General features: G+C 35.5%; 1 protein-coding gene and 1 long non-coding RNA gene across 4 annotated transcripts in view; one reads left to right on the top strand and one right to left on the bottom strand.

The window, feature by feature from the left end:
- Positions 1-16,781, top strand: part of LOC123858893 (uncharacterized) — a 54,473-nt gene that overhangs the window by 22,821 nt on the left and 14,871 nt on the right. The window lies entirely within an intron of this gene.
- Positions 1-16,781, bottom strand: part of TMEM67 (transmembrane protein 67) — a 52,175-nt gene that overhangs the window by 7,826 nt on the left and 27,568 nt on the right. The window contains exons 15-26 of one of the 3 annotated variants that reach the window (XM_064588127.1): positions 16,177-16,233; positions 14,802-14,900; positions 13,177-13,275; positions 12,841-12,927; positions 11,397-11,496; positions 11,166-11,305; positions 9,248-9,388; positions 5,645-5,725; positions 5,053-5,169; positions 2,063-2,179; positions 1,853-1,957; positions 569-671 (exon numbers count right to left, since the gene is read on the bottom strand). In XM_064588127.1, the coding sequence (XP_064444197.1) occupies positions 569-671; positions 1,853-1,957; positions 2,063-2,179; positions 5,053-5,169; positions 5,645-5,725; positions 9,248-9,388; positions 11,166-11,305; positions 11,397-11,496; positions 12,841-12,927; positions 13,177-13,275; positions 14,802-14,900; positions 16,177-16,233 (1,246 nt within the window). The remainder of the gene's footprint in view (positions 1-568; positions 672-1,852; positions 1,958-2,062; positions 2,180-5,052; positions 5,170-5,644; positions 5,726-9,247; positions 9,389-11,165; positions 11,306-11,396; positions 11,497-12,840; positions 12,928-13,176; positions 13,276-14,801; positions 14,901-16,176; positions 16,234-16,781) is intronic. The other 2 variants (XM_064588128.1, XM_064588129.1) reach the window with 2 other exon arrangements.

Here is a 16,781-nt window from a genome sequence, read left to right on the forward strand (position 1 = left end):
ATTTTTTTTTTTTAAAGATTTTATTTATTTATTTATTTGAGAGAGAGAATGAGAGAGAGAGAGCAGGAGAGGGGGGAGGGTCAGAGGGAGAAGCAGACTCCCTGCCGAGCAGGGAGCCCGATGCGGGACTCGATCCTGGGACTCCAGGAACATGACCTGAGCCGAAGGCAGTCGCTTAACCAACTGAGCCACCCAGGCGCCCACAAATAAAGAGTTATTGAATCACTATGCTGTATACCTGAAACTAATGTAACATCATCTGTCAATTACATTCAAATTAAAAATATCTGAATTTTATGTGTTTTACTATCTTTTCCATGTCTACCACTGATTTTGAAATTCAGTTTTTTTACTTTCTTGCAGAATAATTACCTTTTATATTTTTGTTTCCTGCTACATAACATAATAAAATGAAACACAGAAAACTATAATATCATGAAGTTAACTAAGTTCATTGTTTCCTTTGTTTTTACATAAAATTATGTAATTAAAAGAAAATAACCATAAGTACTTTTTTTTCAAACTTTGAAAATAGTAATCAAGTGCAGCAAAGGCATTTGAAGGATACCATTGTAAAAGATGCTTTTTTCCATTGGTTCCATGAATTCCATTCCAAGAATTCTTTCAAGAAGCAATTTATCTTTTATAAAGTAGTCCATTTCCTTATGAACCTAATATAAAAAGATAAGAGTCATTTCAAAAATAGCAGTAAAATAAATGTTTCCCAATTAATGTAAAATCAGTAAGAGAGAAAATGAAAAAGGAATAACACATGAAGAAAATCTGTTCTTTAAAAAAGACTGATTTTGCAGGAATCAAACTGAGGGTTGTTGGAGTGGGGGGTGGGGTGGGAGGGATGGGGTGACTGGGTGATAGACACTGGGGAGGGTATGTGCTCTGGTAAGCGCTGTGAATTGTGCAAGACTGTTGAATCTCAGATCTGTACCTCTGAAACAAATAATGCAATATATGTTAAGAAAAAAAAAAAAAAGAAGAAGAAGAAGAAGAAGGTAGCGGGAGGAGAAGAATGAAGCGGGGGAAATCGGAGGGGTAGACGAACCATGAGAGACGATGGACTCTGAAAAACAAACAGGGCTCTAGAGGGGAGGGGGGTGGGAGGATGGGTTAGCCTGGTGCTGGGTATTGAGGAGGGCACATTCTGCATGGAGCACTGGGTGTTGTGCACAAACAATGAATCATGGAACACTTCATCTAAAACTAATGATGTAATATATGGGGATTAACATAAGAATAAAAAAAAAGACTGATTTTACTTGCAAGGGGCTTTATAACAAAATTTTCTTTAGAAATGTTAAAATTTTTTTTTATGAGAGAGAGCGAGAGAGAGAAAGCACGCACAAGTAGGGGGACTGGCAGGCAGAGGGAGAAGTAGACTCCCTGGCAAGGAGCCCAATGCAGAACTCGATCCCAGGAACCCGGTATCATGAACTGAGCCAACTGAGCCACCCAGGCGTCCCAAGAAATGTTTTAAGTTTTAAATGCCTAGGGCTAGATATACTTAAAATTAATTTATAACAAGCTTTTCAGGAATACAACCATAGCATAGCATATTTCTATAATAAATATAGTAATATTTTAGTAATTAGCTAACAAAATTCCAGTAGACATACTTTAGGGGAATTATCATTATGCTAATAGATACATAAAATGTCACTTTATTTTTATATAAATTTACTCTATCCTTAAGCCACAGTACTAATTTTGATAGGCAAAAAAAAGAAGGGCTCTAAGTCCACTACTTAGTTAACTAAAGAAATAATTGACATTACTGGTTAACTTTTTAAAAATTGTATTTTGCTTCTAGTTGAAACATAAATGCCGACATACATACATGATCGATGAAAGAGCCAAGAAATTTATTCATAGTATGATATGCTTTTATACTCTGCTCAAAAGTACTTGCTGATGAACTCAATAGTCTGGCAGGGCCATTTTTCTAATGTAAAAAAGAGATAACAATAAATGAACATGTCTTATGTTCTTGGCTTTTAAATAACATGAAATATTGGCAAAATATACCTGAATTGTACTTTATACAAACCCTTGTTAGTGTGTCATGAATTCTGTCATAGTGTTGTCTCATCTGGCTAGAAATTGCAATCTGAAAAGTCTGACCATCTGTGTTGGGTACCAAACCTCTCTGGCTACACAAATTTTCCTGAAAAGTTAAGAAAATTTAAATAAAGATCATGGAAATTTTGCCTAGTTCAAAAAGAAAATACAACATTTTTCTTTTAGTTGGTATCACAAGATTCGGAAGCCAACTGAAATTTTAGTGAAACTATATTTGAGACAGAGATTCTGACATTATCCAAGGTTCCCACTCCCCTCTGGGTTTTACTAATTTCTACGTAGTCATATGCTGTTCAGGTCTCTATATTATCTCCTTTACCCGACTTTAAAAAAATCCATACTAAACTCATTGTATATTGATATTCGTAGCTTTCTTTATGATTAATTTTATTACTCTTTAATGCACGCCAGAAAGTCTAGTCTTAGATTAACTACTTTTATAATTATAGTCTTTTTTGTTTTCTAAAAACTTTTAGAACATTTCCTTAGTTAAATGTAAAAAAGGTAATGTGATACATGACCAAACAGTTAATGTCATGGACCAGATCTCCATTTCAGGTCTCCCTGATACAACCTGAATCCTGACAACCATAAACACGTAAAATTTTGCCTTACCCCACCCCCTAGCTACTTCCCATCCATGCTTCAAGGTCAGCTCAAGTCCTCCCGCCTCCCTTCTCTTGCTTTATTTGCCTACTCCAGAGCTTAATAATCTCTTTGTCTAAATTTAACCTGCAAACATAATATAACACTTGGTTTTCTACAGACTGAAAGGAAGTCTACATGTAGAGAATTTCTCTCTTAAAAAAATAATAAAAGCTTTCTTTTTTCCTGATTAAAAAAGCACATGCTATTGCAGAGAATTTATAAAATATGGAGAGGTACAAAAAAGAAAGAAAAGAAAAAAAAAAAATCACCTATGATCTCAATACCCAGAGATACAAGTATTTTAAGGTATTTTCTTTCCAATCCTTTGTCCAGGCATATAGATACAGATGGCATAAAACTGGGATCACACTGATTTCTTTTTCCCCTAACATTATATCCTAGCAATTCTCTATGTCATTAACTATTCTATAAAACATGATTTTTATGTCTACCTAAGAATTTCACTGTGTATGAAAACCAACTACTTTAATATTCTCTTTTTGCCCTTATAAATAACCCCTGTTATGAAGATCCCAAATCTAATTAGCTATTCACATTGCTAATTATTTCCTTGAGTTCAATTCACAGAATTAGTGAACTCTTAAAAAGCTCTTGGTATATATATTTCCAAATGCTTTCCAGAAGATTTGTAAAAATTTATCCTGAGACCAGTAGTTTTATGGGTGCCCATTTCACCATGTCCTTGGTACTATTAAGTATTAGCTTTTTTAAAAAAAACTTGGCTAATTTGAAGAGTGCAAAAATATTATTTTTTACATGTATTTATTATGAGCTATACATTTTTTAGAGCTTCATTAGTCTCCTCTGTTTCTCATTTATGTACTTAATAATTATTTTATCTTTTTTCCATTGAGGTTTTAAGTGTCTGCTTAATGATTTGTATGGCTTTCAATACTGTTATCAGTATCTTTGTCATATTTGTTATGGGAATTTTAGTCAAATTCGTGGTCTTTTATTTATATGATTGTTGGCTACGTAAATGTTCTCCATTAATAAAGTAAAATCAATTAATATTCCCTTTATGATGCTTTCTATTCTTTATGCTTAAAAAGTCATCTCCCAGTCTCATTTAACTTTTCAAACTGGGTATAATTTCTAATAGTTAACCAACCAGTTCATGTATTAAATAAATCATTTTTCTCTGAGATGCCATTATCATATATTAAATTCTTACAAGTCATAGGTGTAGTCCTTTAAGTCAATAAATCCTCTTGATTTTTCCTCTCAAGTATTTATTTTTCATTTTAAATTTTATTATGGAAGTTTTCTAATGTACATAGTACAGAGAACAGTAAACCATCCATCACCCAATCCCAAATCTGTAAATACTTTTGTATGTATCTCTAACTAATAAGGTCTTAAAAAACAGAAAAGCCCACCATGCCATTTTCACACCTAACAAAATTAATCATTCCTTAATATAATTTAATATTTAGTTCTTAAATTAAATCTCCCAGATTATTCCCAAGGATTTTTGTTTTTAAATTTTTGGTTTGAATCAGGATCCAAAGTCTACACATTGTACTTGATTGTTTTGTTTCTAAATCTCTCTTACTATCTAACAGTTCTTCCTACACCACCACCACCACCACCCACCCCTCCTCTTCTTTACATGCCTTTGATTGGCTGGAGACACTGGGTCATCTGTCCTGTGAGACATCCTGCAAATGGATATGGCTAACTTTTTCCTATGGCATTATGTCATTGATCCCTCTATCTCCTCTACTTCCTATAAATTGGTGGTTAGATCTGGAGGTTTGATTATATTCAGGTTCCACTTTCTCAGGCAAGACTATTTCACAAGTGATGTTATGTACTTCCTACTGCATCATAACTGGAAGTGATTAATGTTGGTTTTCCTAATTTTTACTTGTAGTAAGACTGAGCCAGTGTGTTCAGATTATGTTATCCTGATAACTCATTATAAAGCTCCCTGTCAACCTTCACTTAATTGTTTTAGCATCCACTGATGACTGTACCTATATGCACTAATCCATGAGTCACTACAAAATGGTGATTTACTAAGTTAGAATTCCTTTTATTTTCTTTTGTAAGAAAGAACTTCCCCTCATGAATTATTTGGTTACTCTGAAATACAGTTCATATAGGAACTGTAGCATGAAATTTGATTCTTTCCCTTTGTCAACGTTCAGGGTAATAAGTTGGTACTCTAGCAACTTTCAAAAGTAATCAATGAGGAATTTTTAAAAATATTCTTACAAATCTTAAATTAAGAAAAGAGAACCCATCTCTCAATTAAGAACTAAAAGATGTTAAATACATTCATACCGCTTCTCTTTTAAGGTTCATATTCATTTCTTCCATATTTGTATCTGCATGCCCATGCACTGATCTACCATGAATGTAATATCCAAAGCATTTGTGGGATAAGAGAAACACTGATATCTATAAAAAGAGAAAAAAGAAGCAATTAGCAACTCATATAGAAAACAATGAAAATTAAGTTTTTCTTAAAATTGCTTCCTTTCTCTCAACATAAAGAGGGTTGAATTCTTGGAAAATATATAAATAGGACAAAAGGATAGTGTTATTTTTAAAAAGACAGAAAAGAGATTGAAGATATTTTCTAAGAAAGGAAGAAATAGGATTGATATATGAAAATTTTTCAGGGACTCTGCTGAGTGACTTATTTGGTGGATAAGGAATTCATAATTAAGAAATTGCAAATGGAGAAGAAGAAACTAAGGCAGTAAACATTAACTTGTAGCTCATTATAACTATCTCTGGAGTTAACAATCAGTGGGAAATTGGTCTAAAAAATTCAATCATACCAAATCACTTTTAAAGCCTCTCTTAATGTACTCATGACCTTTAAAAAGGGAAAAATAACAGTTGCAAGATAAAGTCAGAAAGTACTTACATTGCTCATACAGCATAAATCCACAAACTGTCGAATTTTATCTTCTATAAATCTCTCATAAAAGACAGCAAAGAACATGATCTGAAACATTAAGCCAAGTTCATGCTTATTAGCTTTTAAATTTTAATTTTCTTTTATAGCCACAATGTAGTATCTTAAGAAAAAAGAAAGTCCACCCAAGAACACAGTGCCCTCTAAATGATTCCTGTGGGATAAAATCTTAACTTATCATTTCTGATTCCTCTGTCAAAGAAATAAGGTTTTGGAATTGTGTTAAGATTTACTGAAGGAGCCTATTTTGAATTTTAAAAAACTTTTCTGTATAATTAAAACACAATAGGACAAACATGGGGGAAGAAAGAGAGGGGCTTTAAAAAATTTAGCATAAACCAATGTATTGACGGCCAGACATACGTCTGGTTCTGCAATCCTGCCCATCTCCTAAATTCCAAAGCCATTAGAAAACTTGTTTGTTTTTTTTTTTTTAAAGATTTTATTTATTTATTTGACAGAGACAGAGATAGCGAGAGCAGGAACACAAGCAGCAGGAGTGGGAGAGGAAGAAGCAGGCTTCCCCTCGAGGAGGGAGCCTGATGTGGGACTCAATCTCAGGACCCTGGGATCATGACCTGAGCCGAAGGCAGACGCCTAACGACTGAGCCACCCAGGCGCCCAACTTGCTGCATTTCAAATTAATCTTTCCTGACAAGAGTAGCACATAAAAAGCATGTATCAAATATTCTATTTCAACTGCAGGTAATACATTAAATATTCAAATGGAATGGTTTTAAGTGCTTTCTTAGCTTTTATAATACTGGAAAAGGAAATTATTTTATAAATCAAAAGAGGAAAGTGTACATCTTAGACCTACTTAGATATATTTCAAAGAAAGATAACATTTCCTAACCAACCAGTTGAAAGGTGTCCCCCATTCATAACTCCCTCCCACCTCTCCTCCATTTACTCCCTGTCTCATCTCCCTATTGATGCCCTTCACAGCACTTGCCACAATCTGTAGCTTGTTCTTGTTAAGCATATCCTTGAGCCCAGCACAGTGCCTAGAACACAAAATGGACTCAGATATGTGAATGAATAAATAAATGAATCTACAGCAACTGATTACTGAACACACTTCCCTAACATTCTGTATACGTCTTAAGTTGCTTTAAAGGGCCTGAAAAACAGCAACTTACAAAGTTTAAAAACTAAAGGATACCACTTAAAAGTTGAAGAAGCTGGGTTTAGGGAAATAAAAGGAGTAAACAATAAAGACTAACATTATGAGAATCAAGACGACTTCTTTTAAGAGTTTAGTTAGGTAGGTAGGTAGATAGTTACATGAGAGAGAGAGAGAGCGCGCACGCATGCATGCACACACAACATACGACCAGAATGACAGCAGGGTGAGAAACAAAGAATGAGGTAAGATGGTGGTGCCTGAGATGACTAGTTTCTGCCCCAACGATCCTTTCCCCTTTCTCCTTAGCGACAGACCCCTCCTTGAAGTGGGCACACTGCTGCCTGGCTGAAAGACACCAGTGCAGTGAGGTGTGGCCACGTGCCTGAGTTCTGGCCAAGGAAATGCTGAACAGCACTTCTGAAAAGGCTCTTAAAGATAAGAGAGGGTGAACTGTTCTCCCCGACTCCCTCCTTCAACTCCACCAGCCATTATGGACCACAAGGTGACCTGAGAGATGGGCGTCCTGAGTGGCAGAGCTTCTGAGTCCTGGCGGCAACATGCAGCCCCCTGCACTGCACATCTCCACTCCCCTTTCTCATGGGAGGTAATAGTCATTTTAACTTCAGCCACTGCTATTTTGGGTTTTTTTGTTGTACTCAACCAAATATGAAAAACTTCAGATGCATTCCTTTAAATTCTCTACATCCAGATGAATCCAATATACTCAGAAAAATGTATACTGGTCTACCTTTAAAATGAATTATTTTCTCACTCTTATATTGATGATAAACATCAAACCCCATACTCTTTTGATCCTATCTCATTTCAAATTCTAATTTGCTTGGCTTTCTTTTCTGATTATTAAGCTATCCCTCACTGGATCTATCCCTGTAGTTTCAAGTTTAAACAAGTCTCACCAATTTAAAATAAACGTAAATTTTAAAAGTCTATTCTCAGGTTACAGAATGCCACCTGGAACCAATTCTGTAGGAATTTTTGGATTTAAATCCCAAACCATGTTTAAAAATAGGCCATGTTTAATTAGGCAGATATTTGTTTGCCAGGGTAGAGGTAGTTTAACCGGATCTTTCTAGAGATCCCATGTTCATTTGTTGACTTAAAGGAATTTTTAATCAAACAGAAAGGCTTTTTCCATTCATGGGAGTGTCTGGAAGCAAGAGAAAGAAGTACAAATATTAGAGTTAAGTGCTTTAGGTGATGCTTCTTTTCTTCCTTTCACTCTTTTTTCCTTTTCTTTTTTTTTTTTAACATCTAAGAAAATAAGGGAAATGAGCATAGAAAAGATCCTCTGTGGGGTGTCTGAGTGGCTCGGTCAGTTAAGGGTCTTACTCTTGACTTTGATTTTTGGCTCAGGTCATGATCTCAGGGTTGTGAGATCGAGCCCCACGTAGGGGCCTGTGTCAGGCTCCATGCTGGGCGTGGAGCCTGCTTGGGATTCTCTCTCTCCCTCTGCCCCTCCCCCTGCTTGCCCTATGCATGCAAACACACACACTCTCTCTCTCTAAAATAAATAAATTAAAAAAAAAGGAAATGATCCTCTGCTAGAGTCACAGGACCTGAAGCTAAGAAGATTTTAGTTTCAGTTTTCTCATAAAATATTTCAACAAAAGTTTCACAAGGAGTACCTACAATCTGAGTGAGATTTAATGATATATACATAAATGTAGACAATAAGTTGTATTTCAAAAAAAAAAAAGAAAGAAAATATTAAGGGTAGCTTAGCCATCCCTATAGTTTATATAAACTAAGCCATGGAGTCCATCCTCTGACTAGAAAGCTGCAGGCTCTGAAAGACCCTTCTGAGCTCACTATTGATAAGAATGTGAACATTCTCACATTGATAAGAATCTGACATCAGGGTGCCTGGGTGGCTCAGTCGGTTAAGCGTCTGCATTCGGCTCAGGTCATGATCCCAGGGTCCTGGGATCGAGTCCCACATCAGGCTCCCTGCTCAGCGGGGAGTCTGCTTCTCCCTCTACCTGCCGCTCCCCCTGCTTGTGCTCTCTCTCTATGTCAAATAAATAAATAAAATCTTAAAAAAAAAAATCTGACATCAGATTGCCTGGGCTCAAATTCCAGTTCTGCCAATCTCTAATTGCATGACTTTAGCAAGCTATTTAGCATTTCTGTGCCCTAGTGTCCTCATCTATAAAATGAGGATCCTAACTGAACCTATCTCCAAGGGCTACTATAAAGATTAAATTAATATGTGCAATGCAATTAATTAACACAGTGCCTGGGTTACAACACTAGGTAAGAATTAGCTATTATTGTTGTTCTTGCCATTACCTTCTTTCCGCTGTAGAAACCAGGATGTGGTCAATATTTGAAGATAATTAGTATGTAAACAGAGTTATAAATAGAGAAAGGCAATGTTGCTGAAAAGTATAGTCTGTTGTTACCTGTATAATTCCAATGACCAGCCAAAGAGCAGTAGACACCGCATATCTTAAAATGCGGCTATAAGGAGCTATGTAGCTAGCTGGACTTCTGGAAAGACTAGAGGATGAGTCCATTAATGCTAAGTTCTTGAATCCCACAACCTGGAGTAAAAAGGCAAATTCAAACAGACATACATAAAGAAAACAGTTCTACTCTGAAAATGAGACACTCCTCCCTATTTCTTACCTTAAAAACTAAAATATTTATTAAAAGTTTATACAAACAGTAGAAAATCTAGGTAAATAATTATCCAGTATTTTTAATTACAAAACAAAATAGTTCATTTGGAATTCTCTTCAATATGACTAAAGGCCAAATATAACCTTATTATTATATATACTGACAAAAGTCAAAAATTTGTCAAAAGAATAAAACTTTCTTCAGTAAACTACCAATGAACAACCAGCATTTCATGCGCTTTTAACATATGCCAGGCACTATGCAAAATACTTTTTTATACTCTCAAACAGTATCTTTCAAAATGTCTTTTAAGGAAGATACCTTCTTTGATAAAAGGAAGCCATGGTTAAATAAGTGTGGTCATGCCTTCCACTCTCTTAGAATAAAGGCTCTGGGAATTTTTACAGTGAAGAAATTGACGTGACTTTACTGTATCCAATGTTTCCCAAATGTGCTTAACTGAAAAAATCCTTTTTCATATAACACCTTTTAAAGCTCTATAAGACATTCTTAACAAACAATACTGTAAGTGAATTTTTAAAAAATCCTTCATATGCCTTGGATATACACATATTCTTCTTTTGGCTTTAAAAAAGGAAAGAAAGGGAGAGGAGGGAGAAAGGAAGAAAAAAAGGAAAATGGAAGGCAGACAAACATAAGAGTTCATAATTCACATCTAATTTTATATAAGCAGCTAATTCCTAAGAAAAGTTATTACCCACATAAACGGTTTTCATAGTTCAGTCTCATATTCAGTGCAGGACACTTCCTTTAATAATACCAGCCAGATTGTGAGCTAACTGTAAAGGAACCATAAAACCATGCACCCATTCTCTGTGCATAGTTCACCTATAGCTCCAGCTCTTAGCACTGAATATAGTCCATGGTAAGCACTCAGTGATAATTTGTTGAAAAATTTCACATATAACAGTGGATCTAATGCAGAATTCTAATTCTAATAAGAATGTAAATTAGAGAGGGAGGAAGTTTTTTCAAAATATAGATAACTAGGCTCACCTCAGAGCTACTGAATCAAACATAATCTCTAGTGGTGAGGCCAGGCATAGTAGTTTACAAAAGTTTCTCAGGGGATTTTGATACAAACCAGTAGTTTAAAAGCCATTCCTTAGCTAGAGTAGTCAAACTGAAAGAGAGAGAGTAGAACGGTAATTGCCAGGGGCTGAGAGTGGGGATGGGAAGTTGTTGTTTCAGTTGTGCAAGATGAAAAGAATTCTAGGGGTTGGTGGACAACAATGTGAATGTACCCAACAAGACTGAACTGCATACTTAAAAATGATTAAGATGGTAAATTTCATATTAGGTGTATTTTAACACAATTTTTTTTTTTAAAGACTTTATTTATTTATTTGACAGAGAGAGACACAGCGAGAGAGGGAACACAAGCAGGGGGAGTGGGAGAGGGAGAAGCAGGCTTCCCGCGGAGCAGGGAGCCCAATGCGGGGCTCGATCCCAGGACTCTGGGATCATGACCTGAGCCGAAGGCAGACGCTTAATGACTGAGCCACCCAGGCGTCCCTTAACACAATTTTTAAAAGCCACTCTTTGTAATGGCTTGCTAATTTCAGAAAACTCCTCAGAAAACTTTAGAAAACTCCTCCATGAAAATGTAGCTGGAATTATACAAAATTAGTATTTATGAGGTACACAGAAGTTGCACACAATTAAAAAAGTTTTTACCTCCAAAAAAAAGAGGACAGTAAGTATTTGAAAGAGTGGATTAATTTTTCTCACAGTCTGAATTTCGTTCCATTCATTTGCTACAAAATATGTTCTCCATATGCTCACAGGAACCGTGGCACTCCGAACACCACCCTCACCTGGTCAGAGAGATAAAGTAAGTAAAAGGGTTTCATCTTTGTTCTGGAAAAAGCAGCAAAAGAATTTTGGTACAATGGTTATTTCTGTTACCTTCAACAGCTTTAAGAACCTTTCCTTTAGGTCGCTCCCAATCAATAAAGAATATATCTATGGTAATCTGGGATATAAGCTTATGCAAAAATTGCAGGGCCTGAAAATGACAGAACACTTGAAAAGTATCCACATTAAACCTGATTATGAATACAATAATGATTTTTTTTAAGAAACAAATATACTGTAATCACAAGAATATACAATTTTCACAAATGACAAAGTTATAATATCATTAGGGGATCACTAGAAGCTCATCAAATAACACAGAATCACCAAATTCACAAAATTTTCATACACATTAATTTGCCTTCCCTTCTCTGTCTTTAAAATAGGGATATGAAAAAAGTAAACATCCTACCTCTTCCTCGTACAGGGGCCATGCCTAACTGACTCTCTTTCCCAAGGTTTCTAAAAGACCATCTGATTTCTTTATAAGTAAAGGTATTTTTCAACTATAATTGGTTGTCTTAATTAAAGCTTTAAGAAGCCTTCACTATCTTTTTTTTCTATTCCTGGTATTGAGATACTTAATGTTTAAAATGTGTTGTTGAAACACATCTTTTTCATTTAACAAAAGTAATATGTTTAATCTAGGGTGTTCTTCCTAGTAGATGCATTATTCATCAAAGGATAAAAGTGTAAGGATAGGATAATTCCTCTCTTCAAGGAGCTCACAGATCAGTGGGAAAAGCAGACACTGAATAATCACAGGACCATGGGATGAGATCTACCAGGGGCATGTTAAGGAGCTTCACATACATTGACAGAAAAATGAAATAGGGAAAGGGGATGCCATGAGAAGAGGAGGAAAGGAATATGGAGACAGAGAAAACAAATTCTAAGACAAATTCAGCATGTTATCCAGGGTGGTACCCTTTATTGCCCATTAAAGAGATAAAATTCATGCCTAAAGACATTTTATCCCATTGTGAATGCATCTTCAGACTTTAAAAAAGAAAGTCTATGATGAATTATCACTTTATCAAATTAGCTGTAACTTGTATTAATCAAAAAATATTTATTATGGCTTCTTAGGAAAATTATTTAAGCTAGATTTTCAGAATGAACTACCTATTATATTTCCTTGGTAAAATAAAATAATTCATGCTTCCTTTTAAAATCAAACTAAATTTGGGACATCTGGGTGGCTCAGTAGGTTAAGTGTCTGCCTTCAGCTCAGGTCATGATCTAGGGTCCTGGGATCAAGTCCCACATCAGGCTCCTTGCTCACCAGGGAGCTGCTTCTCCCTCTGCCTGTCACTCCCCCTGCTTGTGCTGCTCTCTCTCTCTCTTTGACAAATCAATAAATAAAGTCTTTAAAAAATAAAAATAAAATAAAACTAAATTTTACACCAAAGATTTTGAAAGCATTTTAATTTTAACGACTTTCAAGTTTAATAGCAGGTCTTTTAAATTCAGGAATCTGTCCTTTGAAACTTACCTTCAGAGCAAAAGCACATCCCACATAAGTAACAAGACGTTCTTCCTGAGCTGGCACTGGTAGCAAAACAGAGATAGATTTCTGTGCCTATGATAAAAATTACACTGTTAAATATGACCACACAAGGTTTTTAATAAGCACAATTTATAAACCAAAGATGCATAGAAAAGGAAAGTGGTGATACTCAATAAACAGCACATTCAAGAAATGGTGGTTTAGCACTTGCCTCAATACTCTTGATCAGAAATATCCCCAAATAAAAACAGTTCCTTTATAAAGACAGCTTACCAGTTATTCAGGTATTAACATTTAGGTTAAATTCGGGAACTCACTTACTTTGAAGAAAATAAGCCAATAAAGACCTGTTCCCACAGTGATGATAAAGAAAACATTGGCCAGATCACCAGCGTAGTACACCAAGAATTTCATAACTGTCTGCAATTTAAAAAGAGAATTATAGTTGTTATAGACTCAATCTATTTATACTATCACTTTCAGTAACATATTCTCCCAGTTTCTCAAGCTTGAAGCCTTGTTTCATGTATCCATGGATCACTCAGTTACAAAGTCTAACTGTGGCCATCTCCTGGATTCCTTTGGATCTGTACATTTCAGTCTATTCCCAAAAGCACCTGTCTTACCCAACACTCCTCACCTTTCACCATCTAAGAAAGTTATATTGCTTCCTAATTCTTTCCTAGTTTGGAGCCCTCCACCCCAATCAGTCCTTCATACTACCACCAGAGTTAGTTTTCTAAAATGTAAATTGGACTGTGTCACTCCCTTTCCTAAAAATGTACAGTGACTCTTCACTAGAGTATAAATTCCAGACCCACAAGGTCCTTCACAACCTAGACCAAAATGGACTTTTTAGCCTCACCTGCCAGTTCCAACCACTTACTCTCTGATTAACTTGCATTTCAATTTTTTGTGGAATGAAATGGGCATTGTTTATTGTTTTGGCTCAAGTCATGATCTCATGTGTCGTGAGATTGAGCCCCACATTAGACTCCACGCTCAGAGGGAAGTCTGCTTGGAGATTCTCTGCCTCTGCCCCTCCCACTGCATGCTCTCTCTCAAATAAATAAATACATCTTTTAAAAAATATATTTAAAATATTAAATGAGTAGGAAGTTTTACTTCTGCCACAATTTCATTCTGCATAAAATGGGAATGATAACAATTGTATCTGATTTCACAGAGCTATTGTGAGGATTAAATAAATTTAAAAAAATGTCTAGCATATATTCAATAAATGTTAGATAAAAAAAAAACAAAGATAAATTTACAAAAGATTATACGAGAAGTAAAACTATAGTTAATAGAATAAAACCTGGGAGGGTATCTTTGTGATCTTGAGATTGGGAACGTTTTCCTAAAAAATATTCTAGAAGCATATGAAAAACTAATCAGATGTGACAATATCAAAATTTAGAGTTTCTGTTAAAGTAACACATAGATAAAAATAACAGATGGGTCATATTTGGAGGAGATATTTTAGCATCAAAAACCAAAAAGGGATTCATATTTAGAAAACACAAAAAACTCCTTTAAATAAACCAGAGAAACTGGAAACCTAATAGAAAAATTTGCAAGGGATATAAACAGGCAGTTAACAGAAGGGGAAACCCAAATGATTAATAAAGTATATGAAAAGCAGAGCAATGAAAATGAAACCAACAGTGATGTACTACTTATACTGCCAGACTGGAAAAAAATGGGAAGCCTGGAAAAACATCAGGCGTTGGTGAGGATGTGTGGAAACCAGAACAGCGCTGCTGGTGGGAGTGTAGACTGGCATATAGTAACATGGGAGGGGAATGAGGTGTGCATATACCTCTCCTAGTTATATACCCTAGAGAAACTTACGGCAATTTTTTACTTGTTCTCCAGCTGTATCTTAAAAGGATACAAAGTAGTGAAAAGATGAAAATATACTTTAAAAACTCCTGAGATCATACCTGTAAATCAATCATGGGACTTCCAATGCGCCTCTTCCAACTTGCTGTCTTCAGAAGAGATGATAAAACAGCCAGCCCACCCAAAACACCCAAAGCAATCTAAAAAAAAGAACATTTTGGAATATATGTAATTTCCCCCATCAATGGGGGAATGCAAATAGAGTATAAAGATGTGCTCAAAAAATGGTGGAGGGTGTGTTGCGAGGACATAGGGACCAAGTTGAAGGAACTCCCAAAGGCTAAATCTAGGACAACTTGAGCAAGAAGACAGATAGTAATGAATTATAATCAGGAGAATAAAATAAATATATCCAGGAGACCATACTGATTTAAAGAAATAATTGAATAAATAAATCTATGTAGGCAAAGGGACAACTCCTTATAAAATTCCATTTAACATATAAAAGAAATGACGGAAATAGAAAAATCATTATGAGGCAGATGTTACAATAATACTTTTTATAGACAAGAATCATCACTGGAGGGGCGCCTGGGTGGCTCAGTTGGTTAAGCGACTGTCTTTGGCTCAGGTCATGATCCTGGAGTCCCGGGATCGAGTCCCGCATCGGGCTCCCTGCTTGGCAGGGAGTCTGCTTCTCCCTCTGACCCTCCCCCCTCTCATGCTCTCTGTCTCTCATTCTCTCTGTCTCAAATAAATAAATAAAATCTTTAAAAAAAAAAAAAAGAATCATCACTGGATGCTAAAATTAGAGACCAAAAGGATAATGAGAAGCAGGATATTTGCATCCTCTCAAAGTATCTCCCCCACAAGATACTTAATTACAAATGGAAAAATACAGTGGAGAACTCCACAGACACCACCTTAGACATATGATCCAAGTTAGTATCATTAGTATTAAGACATCCTGACACCATGTACCTTCTGATATGATGCACAGAAAAGGGCACAACATCATATCGGTGGTATCTGTGTCAAAACTACATGAACTTGATTTAATTATGGGAAAACATCAGATAAACCCAATCGAAGGCCAAAATAATTGACCAGTACTCTTCAAAAGTGTAGGATGGGGTTCTGAAAGAAAGAGAAAGACTGAGGAACCATCACAGATTAAAGGAGACTAAGGAGACGTGACCACTAAAAGCAATATGCGACCCTGGGTTGGGTCCTAAAACAGAAAAAGGATAGTGAAAAAACTTGGGAAATTCAGAGTATGTAGATCAGTTAATAGGATTACATCAGTATTATTTTCCTTATTGTGAACATTGCACTATGGTTATGTAAGCTGTTAACATAAGGGGAGGCTGGGTGAAAGATACATGGCAGAACTATTTTGATAATTCCCTTGTATATCTAAACATTTTTTAATTAAGAAACATACTGTAAATATTTTAACAAGTTAAATAAACTTACATCTGTCTGGACTTGTGCTTCTCCTTGATCCATTTCATATTTGACTGAGAAAGAAACCTGGTATTTAAAAGAAAGTAAATTAGCCATACTAAAATTATGTAACACAAAGCTTTTACTATAAAGATGTATTTGTATATAAATGCCATATTTTTAATTTATTAATATTACTAGAGTTGACCCTTACTTATACATAAATGGAAATACTTTGAGGAATTACTCATGATGCTCTGAATATCCCTTTTGAACATACATAGAAGAAAGACGGGTTCATTAGGAGCTCATTTAGGTTCATTAACAGCAGTCAAGCTAATGATATTTCATTTTCTGATAGGTTTTTATAACTGAGGAATGTGACTAATCTTGCGTATCAAGAATTTAGCAACTGGTTCAACAATCACACACACAACGGTTGGGAAATCAAGGAAAGATACACAATAGCAAGTTAAAAAGCTGGCAGAATTGAGGAAAGATGTTATTGGTTGGTTGTTTTACTTTGTTTTTAAGATAGGACAACTTCATGGCTGTTTTAAGCAAAGGAAAGGGACCAGCAGAGGAGCTGGTTGAAAAAGGGATTAGGGATGAAACAGGATACTGGAGAAAGTACT

Source organism: Mirounga angustirostris, unplaced genomic scaffold (assembly GCF_029215605.1).
Source record: "Mirounga angustirostris isolate CCGP_5_RB_7025 unplaced genomic scaffold, mMirAng1.0.hap1 SCAF_4, whole genome shotgun sequence".
In the NCBI taxonomy this organism is placed as follows: domain Eukaryota; kingdom Metazoa; phylum Chordata; class Mammalia; order Carnivora; family Phocidae; genus Mirounga; species Mirounga angustirostris.